Source organism: Salvelinus namaycush, chromosome 7 (assembly GCF_016432855.1).
Source record: "Salvelinus namaycush isolate Seneca chromosome 7, SaNama_1.0, whole genome shotgun sequence".
In the NCBI taxonomy this organism is placed as follows: domain Eukaryota; kingdom Metazoa; phylum Chordata; class Actinopteri; order Salmoniformes; family Salmonidae; genus Salvelinus; species Salvelinus namaycush.
Window position 1 is genome coordinate 14785165 of NC_052313.1, and position 20845 is coordinate 14806009.

The window sequence follows — 20845 nt, forward strand, 5'->3', positions numbered from 1 at the left end:
GCAACTTTATTTAACGTACAACTATAGATCTATCATAGAGGGCTATTTGCTTGTGAAAGATATTACAGCTTAAATCGAAGAGATTGAGAAAGTACATTCATTCTTTTTCCATTTCAGGCGTAATTTTTTGGCCTCTATGGCAAGGGTTGACCGTCAACAACACATGGCTCTATTGGTTAAAAACAAACCGTGTAAAATTCATGGCAGAAAATTGTCAGTTCCCAGCTACTTAAGACAAAATCCGGGGAGGTGGTGGAGAGTGATGTATCGCTAAAAGAAGACCAATTGGCCTCCTTTTGTTACACTAAATTGCAAGTGAAGTGCTGAAGTTTGAACAGTGTTATTCTGAGGCATGATGTAGCGTACAATATAAGTGAAATTACGATTTCTATGGTGAACAGTAGCATAGCTCTAGCCTGGTTCCAGATCAGAGTGTGCTGTATAGCCAACTCCTATGGTTGATGTGACCATTGGCTATAAAGCACAAGTTCAACTTTACTTTAGTGGGTTAGTGGAGAGAGCGAGTCTACAGTGGTTTAGAGCGACGAGGGGCCGGGGCTTTTAGCCAGCTGGCCTATCTTACCCGGCCTCTTTCCAGAACTTTGGGCCGGCGGAGACCTTTGTTGACGAACACAGGCTGCTGAGGCTTGTTGTGGGTTGAGCCCACCTGCATCTCGGGGTAGATGGTGTCCAGGTACCACTTGAAAGAGTGGCACTGCAGCCGTTGGCGCACCGCCTGCCGCTCGCTGATGTCACCGTAGGCGCGTTCCCGGAGCTCCGGCCTCAGGTTGAAGTACTGCTCCTGATTGGACGGGACAAAAAAAATGTGAGGTTGATTGCTATTGAAACGTTAATTGCCATTACACAATTAATATAGCTGCATCTCTGTTGTCTGTAAAAGCACATGGTTTACTAAAGTTAGTTTGTAAACAAACATTATCAGAAAAGCTGAATAAACCTAAAACATACAAACCACTAGCTAATAGTAGTGCAAGACTCAAGTCTTTCAGAGGTAAGATTCAAATTGGGCTAAGCAATAATAAAACCAAGATGTTTACCTTGATTGAGAATCTGTTTGATACATCCTGATTTGGGCCAGCTGTTTCCGTGGGAAAAAAGCCTGTCCCAGTCTCTGATTAGTGTGGTGATGGAGAAGCCAGAACCCTAACCTCATCTTAACCCTCTGGAAGATTTCAACACTACTCTGCTGTACTAAGAATTCATAGTGGGGGATGGCAATTTATGAAATCACACTCTTAGTTCAAATGTACTGTATATCATTTCAAAGTGGAAAGAAACAAATGGAGGTTGGGGAAAGAGCACAGAAGAGAGACTACACGGCAGCATCCATAATCTTCCTGGAAACAGCGGCACTCTCGTGGATGCCTTATGTGCCCCTAAGGCACCAAGACCTAATGATTAAGTATTAACTAATAATAGTCAAGGCCTCTGTGCACACTGCTTAGTTTGGTAACAATAACCGTCCACACACTGAGGGGAAATGAGAAAGCAAATTCAGACTCAATCGTTGTGAGACGATGAGGTGTGTGAAAGGGAGATCACAATGCAATTAGCTTACTTTCCAATTAGATCGGCAATTTTCAGACCGTGGAAAGCAATTATAGCTCTCCTTTGTAGCTTGGAAAGGAACAAACATCACTGTGCTGATAAAGACATGGAGCTGAGAGTAATTAGAAGAAATGGTGAACCCATTGGAAGTTTTCTTTGCTTATGACCATAGATGGCTTGGGGGCTATAATAGAAGCCTCTGGGAAAAATAACATGTGAAAAGTGATTTCTTCAGATCAGTGGTTTTCAGTCTAGGCTATTACCTATTACAGGCCACCAGCATGGAATGAGTGACTTAGGACTGAATTTCAAATCGTGTGTACTAGGGCTGGGCGATATGGCCAAAATATCATATCGCAATATTTTCCACATTTGACGGTATTTGAATAATACAATTTGTAAATATTGTTTATGAGCAATGCATGGCAACACATTAAGTGTTTTTATTTTACCAGGAAGGTTTGGCATGGGTCCCCAGATCCTCAAAACGTTCTACAGCTGCACCATCGAGAGCCTCCTGACCAGTTGCATCAACGCCTGGTATGGCAACTGCTCGGCATATGGCCCAGTACATCACTGGGGCCAAGCTTCCTGACATCCAGAACCTATATACTAGGAGGTGTCAGAGGAAGGCCCAAAAAATGGTCAAAGACTCCAGTCATAGACTGCTCTCTCTGCTACCGCACAGCAAGTGGTACCGGAGCGCCAATTCTAGGACCAAAAGGCTCCTTAACAGCTACACAAAAGCCATAAGACTGCTGAACAACTAATCAAAATGGCCACCTGGACTATTTACATTTACAAACCCCCTGTTTTTACACTGCTGCTACTCGCTGTTCATTATCTATGCAGTCAGATTAACCTGTACCCCCACCCATTGACTCGGTACCGGTACCCCCTGTATATAGCCACGTTATTGTTATGTACATTTCTAGTGTTACCTTTTGATTTTGATTTTACTATTTTTTTTTTTTTTCTTCTTTTTTTTGGAAATATTATTCTTGTTTATTTTATTAATTATATTTCTTGAACGGCATTGTTGGTAAATAAGGGCTTTTAAGTAAGCATTTCACTGTAAGGTCTACACCTGATGTATTCGGCGCATGTGACAAATAACATTTGATTAGATTTTTTATTAGCTAGCTACGTTTGCTCTGACTAAGTACATTTAGCTAGCTAGCTACCCAGCGATTAGCATTAGAGGCTAACACGATTTATTTTAACCACAAAAAATACAAACTAGCTGTTTGCAGATAGTAAGATACATTAACTAAACTAATAGTGTAGCTTCCATTTTCAGGCCATCAGACTCTTAAAACAGTCATCACTAACTGGCCTCCGCCCAGTAACCTGCCCTGAACCTTAGACATTGTCACTAGCCGGCTACCACCCGGTACTCTACCCTGCACCTTAGAGACTGCTGCTCTATGTACATAGAGTCGTAGGACTGCCGTGTCTTTGGCTATGCCGGATTAAGTGATATGACATGCTATTCTATAAAATCCTTTCTCTGTAATTAATATTACCTGATTGAGCTAATCATGTAAATGTAATTAACTAGAAAGTCGAGGCACCACAAAATAATATTTATAGAGCAGTTATCTTCCGAATAAACTCTTAAAGATCTAGTAATATTTTACATCAATAGCAGTTAATATTAATCGTCACCTTATTTCAGTCTCATCAGAAAGTAAATTCTTGGTTATCTTCACGAACCCTGGCTAACAAGTTGAATCAGCAATACAAAAATTGGGTTTAATTATTTATTTACCAAATACCTAACTAACCACACAGAATGAATCATACCTTGATTACAAATGATGTCAAAGGAAAACGTCCCTAGCGGAAGGAACAGATATGACAGCTGGTTACACAAAGAAAGGGGGGTTGGGTTTGAGTGAAAGAGCGGGAAGACTGAAGAACAAAGGGTGAGCTATGTCTCTATCGGGCCGTAGGCAGCTACTCTATCGTAAATACAGAATCTTATGCATTCTAAATTACCATTTACCATTTGGAAAAGGAAAAGGCAATAAATATTTACTCTGAGCTGCGCTGCGCTTCAATAGGTTGGTGGTAGATGGAAGGCCGTGTTGCCCAACAGAGTCCTTTGTCCTTTGAAGAGTGTCTCTGGTGGTGAATGGGAAACATTGTAGTGATACTCTGTCCTTCCTCTCCGAGCCCACGTTTACAGCGGCCGCTGCTAACTCAACGGCTAGGAGGTATCACTTCTGTAGCGAGTAAGAGTTCAAAGTTCATACCATTCGCAACCAAAGCTCACGCTGAGGTTGGCTTCGTTCTGTAGTTATCTGAACCCTTCTGACATCGGACCGTCGTCCTAATGTTCCTCGAAACAGGAGGTTACATTTTCGTCAAGGGCTTATATAGTGGAGGGAGAGAAGGGTGTGTTTCATAGTTTATAACCCATGTCTCTTCACAGGGGCGGGCCACTGATTGAGCAGAGCTCTAATTTTATGAAAACCCAATTCTCTCATTTGGAAGCTAAAATTACATTTAATCTTTTCACAAATAGTTTCATTTAAATTGCACAACAATTCCATGTGAATCTGATAACTATAATGTGTAGACTTTCCCAGATACAGTTTATGTCGTCCTGTCATCAGTCATAATGTCTCAGATGACAACCGAACTGACATCATATTCATTAAGTACCAACGCATATTTTCAACTGGTTCTATTACCGAAATATGGTTCCTTTCCCTCCACTTGTTTGATGTTCCCAGACTCTCTATGTCTAATAAAGGCTATTCAAGCGTCCCTCAGTAGAGTCAAGAGAGAGGGAAGGGAGAAAGGTATTTATATGGGGGGGGGGGGGGGGTCATAAACCTTACCCACAGGCCAACGTCATGACAGAACACTGGTCACATACTGTTTTACCACTTTGTGTATATACTGTATTCTAGTCATGGCTCATCCTATATAACTACTGCAGTACACACCTTTTCTATTCATTTCCTGTCTATAAACACACACCCTTTACATATTTATTCATATTCCGGACTCTGACATTGCTCATTCTGATATTTGTTTGTTTTTTGGATTGTGTGTATTGCTGCACTGCTGGAGCTAGAAACATAAGCATTTCACTGCACCAGCAATAACATCTTGAAAACTGTGTACTTGACCAATAAACATGGATTAGATTTTTATAGAACGCTTGTGGATTTATATTAAGGAGCAAAGTGGAAAGCATTATCGTTGTCACCATCTTGTATCTGCAGCATTGACCATGCAGACACTCACTGTGAGTGAATGGCAAGTCAAATGGTTGTGACTCGTAGTAGAGCACTCTGGGATTGGTGTGTGTGGAAGGAGAAAGACGACTCGGCGTAGTGGCATAGCACATTAAACAAACCAAACATTGAAATACCGTTATAAAACCCAAAACTCGCCCATGCATCAAATACGCTATACCGCCCAGCCTGTACTACTACTCCGTACATGTACCTTGTATTCATCCATCCATACGTGGGCCAGGCGCAGGGAGTTGTGAGCCATGGTGTCCTGACCTCCGGGTGACCCGTAGGGCCGCCGTTTACGAAATATATGACCAACCCGCGAACAGGGAATGATCAGGAGCTGGCCCCCACACATCCAGATCTGAGAAAGGGAGGGACAATTCAAATGCATTGTATGAACACACATTCAGCAGTTCAGAAAATATTTGAATTCTTGGTTAGAGCGCCAGCGCACTTCATCTAAGCTATATTATATGCATGTTGTGAATAACCTCCTACTGTAGACCACACACATTCATGACTTTGAGCTTCTATATAGAAAAACTCAAACCCCTTTTACTTAAACCATGCAGGAGCAGACTCTATGGCCAAATATACCACTATGAAGATGACTCTACAAACTTGTTGAACGCATTTGCAGTTTGTTTTGTCCAAATACTTACGACACCTTCAAATGGGAGGGGGGGCTAGATACATAAAGTACTTTCATTTCTAAATGATAGAACAGATATGAAAATACACTTAAATAAAGTGACACTCTGTACTATCGCCTCATAATTTATTATCTCAAATAAAAAATGCTGGAGTATAGAGCCAATATTCAACGTTTTAGCTTAACTGTCCAAATAAATATGTAGGGGAGTGTAAAGTCTGACCAAACATCAGCTCCATTTCCCATAGTAGAGAGCCATATGGTTCATGTAATCTGACAATGTTTCACATAGAGCTTTCGGAAAGTATTCAGACCCCTTCCCCTTTTCCACATTTTGTTACGTTACAGCCTTATTCTAAAACTGATTACATATTTTCTTCCCTCATTCTATTTGGACAGTTAAGCTAAAACGTCTAATTTGGCTCTATACTCCAGCATTTCCCCATAATGACAAAGTGATAACAGGTCTAGATTTTTTTTTGCAAATTAGAAAAAGAAAAAAACATACCTTATTTACATAAGTATTCAGACACTTTGCTATGATACTCTAAATTGATCTCAGGTGCATCCTGTTTCGAATGATCATCTTTGAGATGTTTCTACAACTTGATTAGAGTCTACCTGTGGTAAATTCAATTGATTGGACAAGATTTGGAAAGGCACACACCTGTCTATATAAGGTCCCACAGTTGACAGTGCATGTCAGAGCAAAAACCAAGCCATGAGGTCGAAGGAAATTGTCCGTAGAGCTCAGAGGCAGGATTGTGTCGAGGCACAGATCTGGGGAAGGGTACCAAAACATTTATTCAGCATTAAAGGGCCCCAAGAACACAGTGGCCTCCATCATTCTTAAGTGCAAGAAGTTTGGAACCACCAAGACTCTTCCTAGAGCTGGCCGCTCGGCCAAACTGTGCAATCGGGGGATCACTGAGCAATCACTCTGTGCAATCACTCTGAGCTCCAGAGTTCCTCTGGATATGTGAGAACCTTCCAGAAGGACAACCATCTCTGCAGCACTCCACCGATCAGGCTTTTCTAGTACAGTGGCCAGACGGAAGCCACTCCTCAGTAAAAAAGGCACACGACAGCCCACTTGGAGTTAGCCAAAAAGCACCTAAAGACTCTGACCATGAGAAACAAGATTCTCTGGTCTGATGAAACCAAGATTGAACTCTTTGGCCTGAATGCCAAGTGTCCCATCTGGAGGAAACCTGGCATCATCCCTACGGTGAAGCATGGTGGTGGCAGCATCATGCTGTGGGGATGTTTTTCAGCTGCAGGGACCGGGAGACTAGTCAGGATCGAGGCAAAGATGAACGGAGCAAAGTACAGAGAGGTCCTGGATGAAAATCTGCTCCAGAGCGCTCAGGACCTTAGACTGGCGAAGGTTCACCTTCCAACAAGACAACGACCCTAAGCACACAGCCAAGACAACACAGGAGTGGCTTCAGGGACAAGTGTCTGAATGTCCTTGAGTGGCCCAGCCAGAGCCCGGACTTGAACCCGATCGAACATCTCTGGAGAGACCTGAAAATAGCTGTGCAGCGACGACCCCCATCCAACCTGACAGAGCTTGAGGATCTGCAGAGAAGAATGGGAGAAACTCCCGAAATACAGGTGTGCAAAGCTTGTAGCGTCATACCCAAGAAGACTCAAGGCTGTAATCACTGCCGAAGACGATTCAACAAAGTACTGCGTAAAGGGTCTGCATACTTTTGTAAATGTGATATTTACATTTTGTATTATTAATACATTTGCAAAAATGTCTAAAAACCTGTTTTTGCTTTGTCATTATAGGGTATTGAGTGGAGATAAAATAAAATACAGCCTTAATCTAAAATGGATTAAACATTTGTAACGTAACAAAATGTGGGAAAGTCACGAGGTTTGAATACTTTCCGACTGCACCGTACATAATGTTTCCTTAGTGAAGTAATATACTGTACTCTCTTTTCAAATAGGGTAACATAGCAAGACATGAGAAGGTAGTCTTGCCAAGAATATTCAAACAGAACTGGAAGAGAAATGTCCAACTCTGATGTGGTAATAGTTACTAAAAACTCTGAGGCGAGAAAGGAATTTTTGTTGGAGAGATTCATGTAGCCAAGCCAATATATAGTTTCCAGCCTGCGGCGATCCAACTCAAATGGACCAAAACGTAATATAGAGAAATAAACTTGCCTTTGGCTGTCAGTTAAAACATTTTATTTAATTCTGTATTTTTCTTAGGGGAAGAAAAGCTTGACTTTGACAAGGCAAAGCCTTAGACTAAATGAGCTAAAACGTGGGTAAATAAACCAAGTGTCTTGAGCTTATGACGAGTGGTTGACATGTCACAGCTCATTTGACCAGGTGCATGTGTGCTCCCCACCTAGTTGATTTGGCACCCCTCCTAAAACAGGAAAAATATGTTCAAGTGAAAGGGTGGGTGTCACTTTGGGAGCATCTGTACCCTGCCTAAGAATAACATGAAGCAGACATGTTGTGTATGTTATGTGACAGAGTGTACACACTACGGAGACAGACTGTGTCGTGTGAAAGGCAGTGAGTATGTGTGACCCTTTTATTTACCCGGAAGGAGATCTCGAGGTTCTCGCCTCCCCAGATGTCCATGCCGCTGTCGTATTGGCCCAGCTCGTTAAAGTACTTCCTGTCCATGGCAAACAGACCACCGGCCATGGTGGGGGACCTGGGGGAGGGGGAGTAAGACAGAGTGTGAGTCGGCACTGTCGTTACTTCAGTATCCTTTAAGGTACTAGCAGCGCAACCACTAATATGTGAGAAAACAATGCCTCTGTCTTCTAGTCAGGCTATGACCAGAGAGAATTACTGATTGAGAATGTTTTTTTCCAATGGAGCCATCCGTTTGACAGATCGCCAGAGATGATTGTCAGTGAAAACAAATAACACAACTCCGGCCTTTGTGCGTATCCAACTCTTCAGAAAATAATTGGACTTGAATTTGACGATGACGGACCATGATGAATGCGTATCTGATTGAATACGTTTTGATGAATCTCTGTGTGACCGTAGGCTTATGTTCTTATGGAAAGCCCAGAACGCAAGCATTTGAGCGAAACGGAAAGAGATTGTATTTTTCTTTACACTAAGGGGTGTCCGAGAAGCCCTTAAGGCTAAAACCGGCCTACGCCATAGTAATGGATTGAAAGCACTCAGGCTCTTCAAAACGTGGATGGAACCAGGCGTCCTTCTATGGCCACTAATTAGCTTTCACATGACTCCATACGTAAGGGGATGGGAACACAACGCTATGGGCTTTATTGATATCAGGTTCATGCAGGCTGAAATCAAAAAAAAATGGGGGGGGGGGGCTGAGCTATTCCCAATCGATTTGAGCATTAACCCTTTATACTCAATGGAATTGGCCTATATGGATACATGTAAAATGTGTCTTAGAGCAGAAATATGAAAACATATGCATAACACTGGTAGCAATTTAAAGGGAAATTTGGAAATGGGGAAATTATTAGACCGAAATTGAGACAACAGTGACCTGACAGACTGAATCCAAACAGCACACTGATTTTATGTGCATTTTACATTTACTGTACTTTGACACATTTGTTGAATATATTCTGGATACATTCAGTAACAAGAATATTCTTGGAAAATGTGGGGTAGGTGCAACATAAGACAAAGAAATGACAAGGGGTTGAGTGAGAGGACTAACTGGTGTCTCCAAGTGGCCACACCTCTCCAAAGTGTGCACAGTTCCTAAGTCATTTCAATGCACTTTTATGATTTAAGAGTTTAACTATAAGGTGTTGTTTTTGAGCTCTCCTAGCTGTGCTGTTGAGGAACTAGAGCAAGCATACTTGTAGTTGTTTTGAACACAACCCTGCCTCCTCACCAGCACACAATTCATGTTGTTTAAGCAATCCAAAGGGTCCATTATAAATCACAATCTGGTCAGGTGAGCATAATTTGAAATCCTGTTCTATTGCCAACATGACTAGCTAAGTTATAAAATACAATAGTACAGTTATGCTTTCATAATACAATTTAGGGAAACAGATCATAGTTTTGGTGAGTGCATTCAGGTGCATACTGGTTCCTCTGCATCTATAATGCGTCAAGCCTAGCTTGGAGTTTGCACTTTTAGGACTATTCCAGTCCACAGCTCAACTTAGAGAGCATGGACATATGTGATTGAAAGCAGGTTGATAGGTTCTAAATTCTAGCTGCCTATTAAGCCAGAGGTTGACCCCTCTCTGAGGGCACTTAGGGCATTACATGCTGTCTAAGTGACATTCCTGGGGATAAGGCCGATGGCTGTAATTCAACTATAGGCATTTTAAAGTGATAGAGATGTCTAATCCATGGTTCACTCTGGCCCTGCAAGTTGCCTATGTTTTGACCAGGGCCCAGGCACTCCGAGGCAGCTGGAGAGAGAACAGATACGGATGAGCATATAACGACTGTCTCGTCTTTGGAATGGGGCAGATTGGAACCTCTCAGAGGAACGTGTGTCTCCCTATTAAACCATTAAATATTGAAGTCGTTGACCTTATCCTTGCGTTCAGCATTTTCCACACCTTGAGCAAATCTATTATTCCCGATAAGGTCTGGTTGGTTTCCCGCCAGGGGGTTACCTGATGGCGCCCAGTGCTCCTTCGGGGCCGTTGAGCTCTGAGGCGGGCACAGGGTCCCACTTGAAGTGCAGCCCCCAGTTGAAGCCCCCCCGGACGATGGGGGAGGGGCTGTAGGCCAGCGTGTCGGCGCTAATTATGTCGATGACGGGACACACTACCGACTTGCGGTCCCGCTGGATGGGTGCCAGCAGGGGCCGCAGCCACGCCTCGTTTACCTCGCAGTGGCTGTCGAGGAACACCAGCACCTCCCCTTCAGAAAGAAAACACCAAATCAGGAGAGAGAAGAACGGGGAGAGGGGTGGCATGGCCAGTGTGGATGTTTCCCGAGAGGCAAGATATCTTCAGTGGTTCCTGGGGTTAGAGGTACACATCTACAGGGATTTGACATTTGCGCGTACACACACTATTCACACAGACACACACTATTCACACAGACACATACACAGTTCAGACACACACACACACACACTGCTCACACCGTTTGCACAGACCCACACACACACTGTTTGCGCAGACCCACACACACACTGTTTGCGCAGACCCACACACACACTGTTTGCGCAGACCCACACACACACTGTTTGCGCAGTCCCACACACACACACTGTTTGCGCAGTCCCACACACACACTGTTTGCGCAGTCCCACACACACACTGTTTGCGCAGTCCCACACACACACTGTTTGCGCAGTCCCACACACACACTGTTTGCGCAGTCCCACACACACACTGTTTGCGCAGTCCCACACACACACACTGTTTGCGCAGTCCCACACACACACACTGTTTGCGCAGTCCCACACACACACACTGTTTGCGCAGTCCCACACACACAGTTTGCGCAGACCCACACACACAGTTTGCGCAGACCCACACACACACTGTTTGCGCAGACCCACACACACACTGTTTGCGCAGACCCACACTGTTTGCGCAGACGCACACTGTTTCCGCAGACGCACACTGTTTCCGCAGACGCACACTGTTTCCGCAGACGCACACTGTTTCCGTAGACGCACACTGTTCGCGCAGACGCACACACACACACTGTTCGCGCAGACACACACACACACTGTTCGCGCAGACACACACACACACTGTTCGCGCAGACACACACACACACTGTTCGCGCAGACACACACACACACTGTTTGATTCCTCTGTAGCCTCTTCCTCTCATCCTACTGCAGCTGATCATAATACAACACTATTACTTCCGTGTGGAACTTGACAGACAACATACAGTAAACAGTTATTTTACCTGCCTCATGTTACATTAGTGAAGAGTTATGGTCTCGGGAGGGCTCACCTGTGGCATGAGAGGCCCCTATCATCCTCCCTCGGATCAGTCCTTCTCTCTTCTCGTTGCGGACCACCTTGACCTTGCCCTGGAGGTTGAGCTGGACATAGATGTCCAGGTCTCCCTTCAGGTCAGCTGTGGTGGAGGGAAAGGACAGAAGCTTTCAGATGGAGCTCAGTTGAGATTAATTTATACAAGTAGATCCTATTGAGATCCAAGATTTCTGACTTTATTTACACACAGGCATTCGATAACGTCAACACAATACAGTAGCCTGCGTTTGTTCACCAACTAGGTAATTGAAGCATGCACACTGTAGACAGATGCACACAGTCCATGACAGCATCCAATCATTTACTGGGCCTTGTTATAGTCTACCTGGCTCAGGCGAGCCTGAACAAAACCCAAGAGTTCATGTCCTAAATAGACAACTGAAAAGAGCAGCTTGCCTAGTTCACTGCTGTCATCCACCAGTATAATCTCATGCAACAGGTAGGCAGGCGTGCGATCTAGAACGCTGTGCACGGTGCGCAGGAGGGCGGAGAACGCCTCGTTGAAGAAGCAGATCACTACGCTGGCCGTGGGGAGGGACAGAGGATAGATCCCATCTCGGCACCTGAGAGACAGAGAGGGGGTGGGGCCACCAGCACATATTAGCCAACCCCTGGGTGTCACAACAGGGACCATAGACATTGCATGTGTCCCATTATAGGCAGCACCATCGAGGCCAACTCCATTTAAGTAGTACATTTTCTTCTACTACTACTTCTAGGAGTTGGTAAACAAACTGAAAGGGTGCACACAGCCACCGAGAGTGTGTTGTTTGATCAGTTATAAAACCAAGGTTGGCGATGTTACTGCCACCTGCAGTTATGGAATGTTTCCTCACTAGCATAATTCATTGGCTGATCCCTCCTGGTGACATGTATGGAATTAAGTGATCCTTCCTTTTACCCATAGGAAGTTCCACCATGTTGACTACTTCAAAAATTGTGAAAATTCAATGGCGCTGCCCATGCTAAAACTGTCTTTTGGGCACTAGAGTCCTATCTAGGTATTTGACAGGGACAAACATAACTAGGATCAGTATTCATGCATGCATAAAACATAAAACACTCATGCGGTTTCACTGTGCAGCTTGTAGAAACATTTGGATCATGACGGTCACACCTACAGAGCTTTCCTCAACCTTGTGAAAGCCTTGCCCCTTGGAAACGTTAACAGTTTTGACCCTTTGCTTCTGTAACATATTATGCCTTAACTACTCACCCTCTGCAATATCCTAACATCTCTGCTGAGTAAGCAGGATTTACAAACTCTCCTAAAACCACCCGATTGTACCAATGATTGTCAAGACTGACCAAGCCAATTCATTTTTGCATTTACAAGCAACTCATCTTAACACATAACATGTGGGAATACTCCAAGCTGCAGGTCTACTTGTTAGCCTCAGACCAGTGCTAAACCAGATCATCTCTAGACAGATGCCCTGTATTTGGATTTCGTAGGGGCAACAGGGCAGGCACAGAGAGATTGACATGATTTCCCATTTAACCTTTGGCTACCGTTGCCCTTCATGATGGCTTGCAAAGTGCTGCGTCGGTGTCACTCTCACTGTTCACTCTCACGGAGTCAATAAACCCAAATATATGCCACAAACTCACACGCTGTTGCTCTCTCACTCACCTGTCGTCCCTAGTGTCGGGGAGGTCTCGGTGGAAGCCCAGTCGATTGCTGATGAGTACGTTGAAAGCGTGCTTGTGATAGCCCATGTCTCGAACCTCCTGGTCTTGCTCATTAAAAATCATACCTGAAGAGGAAAAGACAGGATGGAGAGAAGAAAAAAAGGATGCAAATAGATGGAATGGTTCAGAATAGTACGAGCGCTTGTGTCATTATGAGGATTTTATTGATGCATCCACTACTGGGGGTGGTTAGGCTGGTCCACATTGCCATGGTAACACAAGCAGCCTTCATCCTGAGTGTGTGGTAATGGCTTTGCTTAGTAACTCTGTGCAACCATGGAAACAACTCACTCACCAGCCATCTGAAGGCCTCACTCCAATCCAAAGACACTTCAAACATGCCTTTGTATTGCTGCAATGCACAATGTGTGTTTCTTTGCGCCTGCTTCGGACAGTACATTTTTTTTTTTTAAACATAATAATCACTCAATGCCAACCGAACCTGCTCAACGATAATCCGTAATGAATTATGGTTAGCTTGATTGTTCCTATGTTTCTCACTGTCCAGCTTCAAATGGGCATTGACGCATAAAGGCATCGTGGAATCGCCTAGGCTACACTCTGGAGCAGATCGTTTTCACATCACTGCCTGCCTGTTAAATGTTTCATTAGTTGACATGGGAGCAAGCCAACACGACAAGCATCCCTTGGGGACCAATGAATAATACAGACCGTCAAAATGTCCTAACCATTCGAGAATCTGTCATGAGTACGAGTGAGCTTGTGGAGCTTAAGCTCATCATTCTGGATGTGTGAAACTCTGAAGGCAATGCAGCTGGTTATGAGCCAGTTCACATGAGCTTTGTTAACAAACTGACAACCATTTATAAACACCTATCATCAGAACATTCCTTCTCACGTACACCCCTCCTAAATTCTGTATATAGATGAGAGAGATCTTTCACCAATGGGGGTTGTTTTCAAGTTTCATGCTCTGAAGGGCTCACTTACCCATCTCCGGAGAGAGATCGGCCTTTTTGTTGCCTCTTGCTGCAGGGACTGCCTTGATGCCTTGCTCTTGGCCTCCTCCAGGGCTCCTGGTGAAGCGCGATTGGAAGCGTTTGGCCTGTGGCCCCTGGATGGGCACATTCCTGAAGGAGGGCCGGCCGCCGTCCTGGCTCAGGGTGAAGTAGAGGAAGAGCAGGACGGACCAGGTCACAGAGGTGAAGAGGCAACCATAGCAGAAGTAGCGCAGTGTGACGCTGCCCATGGTAGCCCTAGCATTGTCGGCGGTCCATGCTCAGGCCCCTGTCGAGGAAACCAGAGAGAGATAACAGGTTAAAGATCAGGGATGGGCAACATTGATGGAGGTGGGCGCCACAAAAAAACGGAACCTCATCGTGAGGGGCCGTACTGACTCCATTTTAGCGCCCCCCCACCCCTTGACAGCGGAGAAGAAGAAAAAAATACTTTTAAAGTTAATTTCCTGCAAATCTGCACTTTTTGCCATGCATGGTAGAGAAAATATGCACTTTACAGCTAAATTCATGCAATCTTTATTTTATTTTTATTGGACATAAAGAAATACAAATTGAACAGATACATCATTTTATCCCCCTATACTTATTGAACCACCTCCCTCTAACAAAAGCAGCATACATACAAAAATAAAATACATTTACAATTGGAAATAATATATAAATATACATACACAAAAAAAATACATACTAACCCTTCCTCCCCCACACCCTCCCCTACACCCCAACCACACCCTCCCCTATCCCGTTGGCCAAAGTTCTTACTCCTGATCAATAGAAGGCAACTGTTCAAAAAAGTAAATTAAAAGGTTGCCATCTCAAGAAAAAGTTATCAGTACATCCTCTGAGTGTATTTCATTGTTTCTAGGTGTAGAAGAGAAATTAGATCTTTCAACCAGGATGATGCAGTGGGAGGTTTGAAGGATTTCCAGTTAAGACAGATCTGCCGGCGGGCTATAAGGGAGGCAAACGCTACAACATCCGCTCTACTTTTAGAGAGACTATACAACAAAGATGGAACTCAAATATAGCTATTAGAGGACAAGGCTCCAGGTCAATATCTAGAATTTTAGAGAGAGTATTAAAAAAGGTTTAGCAATCCACAGACAGCTTAGAACACATGGGTGTGGTATGCCGGATGAATGAACATCTATCACGTGTCATTCGTTTCTGGGAGGAATTTAGAACGTTTTTCTTCGGTGTAGTGAATTCTGTGCAAGACTTTGAACTGAATGAAACTTAACCGGGCACATGAGGATGTGGAGTTAACCCTAAGAAGGACCTCCTCCCACCAGTCATCTGCAAGGTCAAGTTCCCTACCCCAGTCCGTCTTGATTTTGTTTATTGTAGAGGGTTCCAGAGGACAGCATAATGTCATATAATCTAGAAATCAGACCTTGCCGACTCCACAGGAGGGACAAATTCTCCTCTAGCAACGTCTTGGGAGTTAGTTGAGGGAAGGTAGGAAAATGAGAACGAACAAAGTTATGGGCTTGAAAATAGCAGAAATGATTAGAATGAGCCAGATTAGATTTAGCTACGAGATCATTAAAATTGACAAACTTCCGATCTAAAAATACATATTTGAAACAAACCAAACCAAACCTCTCACACCACAAAACAAAAGCCTGGTCAAATTTGGAGGGTAAAAATAGGTGGTTGTTACAGATAGGGCTTAGAAGAGAAGGGGCAGAAAGTCTAACATGTCGACAAAATTGTCTCCAGATCTTCAAAGTAGAGCACACAATGGGGTTTCCAGTATACTTTGAAGGACACAAGGACAGTGGGGCATAAGCGAGAGCAGAAAGGGAGGATGATTGGCAGGAGTGCACCTCTAATGAGCACCAGTTGGTATCTGGAGCATTACACCAGACCATCTTTTGAATATTGGCTGTCCAATAGTAAAGCAGTACATTTGGAAGTGCCAAACCTCCATCATGTTTCGTCTTTGAAGTATTGCTCTACGTATCCTAGGTGATTTGCCTGTCCAGATAAAATGACTGATGAGCCTATCCAACTTGGTAAAAAATGACTTCGGCAGATATTGAAAAAAGGTATAGAAACCTAGGTAAAATGTTCATTTTAACAGATTGGATTCTGCCAGCTAATGAGGCAGACTATCCCTGTTAAAGTCCGCTTTAACTCGTGTAACTAGGCTTGAAAAGTGAGTTTTATGGAGGGTAGCCAGAGTGTGTGTAATATCCACACCCAAACAGGAAAAACCAGAGGGCGACAGACGGAAAGGCAGAGCTCCAAAGTGAATTTGCTTGGCAGCAGGGTTGATCGGAAAACATTCACTTTCTGAATGTTCAATTTGTAACCTGAGAATGATCCAAACGTGTTTAAAATATGCATTATGTTAGACAGCGTTTACAGGGTTAGTGATATAATAGATCGGCATACAGTAACACTGTGCTCTTCACCAGCTCGGTGGATTCCAGTGAATTATGGTGATAATTTTAAGGCCAAGGAAAGGGGTTCTATGCAAGAGCAAAAAGGAGGGGGGGGGGGGACACGGGTCCCTCTGGAGAGGGGGAAGTATTTTGAATGTTGGTGTGTACGCTAGCCGTAGGAGCAGAATAGAGCAGACATATTTCATGAGATGAAATTGGACCCAAAACAAAATCTTAAATAATCCCACTCCACCTGGTCGAAAGAATTCTCCGCATCAAAAGAAACAACAATTTGGGGTCTGGAGAGATAGGAGAGTATAATGTTCAAAAGCCGGCGTACATTGGAAAACAGTTGTCACTCTTTGATGAAACCCGTTTGGTCATCAGATATGACATCCTGAAGGCAGGGTTCCAACCGGCATGCTAGAACCTTCGCTAATAGTTTAACATCAGCGTTCAAAAGTGAAATGGGCCGATATCCACCACATTCCGCCGGATCTTTATCTTTAAGTATAAATTAGATGGAGGCTTGAGTTACCGTCGGGAGGAGAGAGCCCTGTGATAACGAGTCGGTGAACATATCTAATAGTAATGGGGCGAGTTGATCTGAGAACGTTTTATAAAAATCGACAGGGAAGCCATCAGGGCCTGGGACCTTGACACTTTGCATTAACTTTGTTATCTCATCAAGATGCATAGGGTTGTCCAGAACTTTACTCATGTCCATATCAATGGATGGGATATCCAAGTTATCTACAAGGTTGTCCATAACCATATTATCTGACGGGGGTTCGGATTGGTAGAGGATAGAATAAAATGACACAAAAGTTGAATTAATATTAGAGGGATCACTTGTCATATACCTGAGAGATGAGATGCTGACTCTGAAACGTCAATGAACTCAGATCTGCTCAATAATTTCTATGAATAGCCTGAACTTTATAGACAAACACATGAAAGAAATATCACGTCTTCTCAGGAAAATTAAAATAAATTATCCAGATGAGGATTTTACTTCAAACACAAAACGCTTTGGAAACGCACAGCTATTTATAACCCACAAACATCCCAAATAATTTACGCCTTACTCTTTTCCCCCCCCATCCCCGGCAGAAAAACAAGGAATTTCAGATATGTGCGTTTCAACCAGTCTGGTTGAAATTATGTGGGCTTTTGGCACTGCATTCAAATATATTTACAAATCTTAAGAGTAACATTGAATACAACAAAAGAACCAAGCCTGGGGTATTTGCGCCATCACAATTTGTCAGATGAGGACAGCAGGGTGGAAACAAGGCGAGTCCTCTGAAAAAAACAGACTAAGGCCTAAGCATGATTAATTGGTGACAAGATGCACACGGACGTCACAGTGTTGTTTTGCTGTGGCACTTAGTGGCTTGTTAGTCAGACCAGTGAAAAGGAATGTCAAGAAACACAGCTGAAGATGAGCAGAGGAATAAGACAAAGACACTGACAGACACAGAGTCATTAAGAAGAACAATTGGGAGAGATGGAACAAGTGCAAAGCCATAGGTAGATAAAAATGGAAGCAGTAGCACTGCATGTGATGAAAGGATTAGACTTGTATAATAGGTCTACATATTACAGAGTAAGCGGTAAAGTTCCATACGAAAACAAGTTTAGCTTTCTAGCACGTCTAAAGGAGGCCTGGGTCACATGGCCAAAATGACATACATACAGTTGAAGTCGGAAGTTTACATACACTTAGGTTGGAGTCATTAAAACTCATTTTTTCAACCACTCCACAAATTTCTTGTTAACAAACTATAGTTTTGGCAAGTCGGTTAGGACATCTACTTTGTGCATGACACAAGTAATTTTTCCAACAATTGTTTAGACAGATTATTTCACTGTATCACAATTCCATTGGGTCAGAAGTTTACATACACTAAGTTGACTGTGCCATTAAACAGCTTGGAAAATTCCAGAAAATTATGTAATGGCTTTAGAAGCTTCTGATAGGCTAATTGACATCATTTGAGTCAATTGGAGGTGTACATGTGGATGTATTTCAAGGCCTTCCTTCAAACTCAGTGCCTCTTCGCTTGACATCATGGGAAAATCAAAAGAAATCAGCCAAGACCTCAGAAAGAAAATGTAGACCTCCACAAGTCTGGTTCATCCTTGGGAGCAACTTCCAAATGCCTGAAGGTACCACGTTCATCTGTACAAACAATAGTACGCAAGTATAAACACCATGGGACCACGCAGCCATCATACCGCTCATGAAGGAGACGCGTTCTGTCTCCTAGAGATGAATGTACTGTGGTGCGAAAAGTGCAAATCAATCCCAGAACAACAGCAAAGGACCTTGTGAAGATGCCACTGCTCCAAAACCGCCATAAAAAAGCCACACTATGGTTTGCAACTGCACATGGGGACAAAGATCTACTTTTTGGAGAAATGTCCTCTGGTCTGATGAAACAAAAATAGAACTGTTTGGCCATAATGACTGACTAGAGGTCGACCGATTATGATTTTTCAACGCCGATATCGATACCGATTATTGGAGGACCAAAAAAGCCGATACCGATTAAATCGGCCGATTTTTATTTTCTTTATTTGTAATAATGACAATTGCAACAATACTGAATGAACACTTATTTTAACTTAATATAATACACCAATAAAAACTTTTTAGCCTCAAATAAAATGAAACATGTTCAATTTGGTTTAAATAATGCAACAACAAAGTGTTGGAGAAGAAAGTAAAAGTGCAATATGTGCCATGTAAAAAAGCTAACGTTTAAGTTCCTTGCTCAGAACATATGAAAGCTGTTGGTTCCTTTTAACAGGAGTCTTCAATATTCCCAGGTAAGAAGTTTTAGGTTGTAGTTATTATAGGAATTATAGGACAATTTCTCTCTATACGATTTGTATTTCATATACCTTTGACTATTGGATGTTCTTATAGGCACTTTAGTATTGCCAGTGTAACAGTATAGCCTCCGTCCCTCTCCTCGCCCCTACCTGGGCTCGAACCAGGAACACATCGACAACAGCCACCCTCGAAGCAGCGTTACCCATCGCTCCACAAAAGCTGCGGCCCTTGCAGAGCAAGGGGAACAACCACTCCAAGTCTCAGAGCGAGTGACGTTTGAAATGCTATTAGCGCGCACCCCGCTAACTAGCTAGCCATTTCACATCGGTTACACCAGCCTAATTTCGGGAGTTGATAGGCTTGAAGTCATAAACAGCTCAATGCTTGAAGCACAGCGACGAGCTGCTGGCAAAACGCACAAAAGTGCTGTTTGAATGAATGCTTACGAGCCTGCTGGTGCCTACCATCGCTCAGTCAGACTGCTCTATCAAATCATAGACTTAGTTATAACATAATAACACACAGAAATATGAGCCTTAGGTCATTTAATATGGTCAAATCCGGAAACTATCATCTCGAAAACAAGACTTATTCTTTCAGTGAAATACAGAACCGTTCCGTATTTTATCTAACGGGTGGCATCCATAAGTCTAAATATTCCTGTTACATTGCACAACCTTCAACGTTATGTCATAATTCTGGCAAATTAGGCGGCCCAAACTGTTGCATATACCCTGACTCTGCGTGCAATGAACGCAAGAGAAGTGACACAATTTCACCTGGTTAATATTGCCTGCTAACCTGGATTTCTTTTAGCAAAATATGCAGGATTAAAAATATATAGTTCTGTGTATTGATTTTAAGAAAGGCATTGATGTTTATGGTTAGGTACACATTGGAGCAAGACAGTCCTTTTTCACGAATACGCAACGCATGACACGCTAGATAAACTAGTAATATCATCAACCATGTGTAGTTAACTAGTGATTATGATTGATTGATTGTTTTTTATAAGATAAGTTTATTGCTAGCTAGCAACTTACCTTGGCTTCTTACTGCATTCGCGTAACAGGCAGTCTCCTCGTGAAGTGCAATGTAATCAGGTGGTTAGAGCGTTGGACTAGTTAACTGTAAGGTTGCAAGATTGAATCCCCGAGCTGACAAGGTAAAAATCTGTCATTCTGCCCCTGAACAAGGCAGTTAACCCACCGTTCCTAGGCCGTCATTGAAAATAAGAATGTGTTCTTAACTGACTTGCCTAGTTAAATAAAGGATAAAAAGGTGTTAAAAAAAATTGTTATGAAAACTTGAAATCGGCACTAATTAATCGGTCGACCTCTAATAATGACCATCGTTATGTTTGGAGGATAAAGGGGGAGGCTTGCAAGCCGAAGAACACCATCCCAACCGTGAAGCACAGGGGTGGCAGCATCATGTTGTGGCGTTGCTTTGCTGCAGGAGGGACTGGTGCACCTAACAAAATAGATTACATCATGA

General features: G+C 43.2%; 1 protein-coding gene across 4 annotated transcripts in view; it reads right to left on the reverse strand.

The window, feature by feature from the left end:
• The window catches only part of LOC120051008 (polypeptide N-acetylgalactosaminyltransferase 11-like), a 62172-nt gene that overhangs the window by 21904 nt on the left and 19423 nt on the right, over positions 1 to 20845 (reverse strand). For all 4 annotated transcript variants that reach the window (XM_038997580.1, XM_038997579.1, XM_038997577.1 and 1 more), the window contains exons 2-9: positions 14088 to 14384; positions 13078 to 13201; positions 11841 to 12007; positions 11401 to 11526; positions 10092 to 10341; positions 8050 to 8167; positions 5035 to 5187; positions 584 to 802 (exon numbers count right to left, since the gene is read on the reverse strand). In XM_038997580.1, the coding sequence (XP_038853508.1) occupies positions 584 to 802; positions 5035 to 5187; positions 8050 to 8167; positions 10092 to 10341; positions 11401 to 11526; positions 11841 to 12007; positions 13078 to 13201; positions 14088 to 14346 (1416 nt within the window). In that variant the 5' untranslated portion in view covers positions 14347 to 14384. The remainder of the gene's footprint in view (positions 1 to 583; positions 803 to 5034; positions 5188 to 8049; positions 8168 to 10091; positions 10342 to 11400; positions 11527 to 11840; positions 12008 to 13077; positions 13202 to 14087; positions 14385 to 20845) is intronic.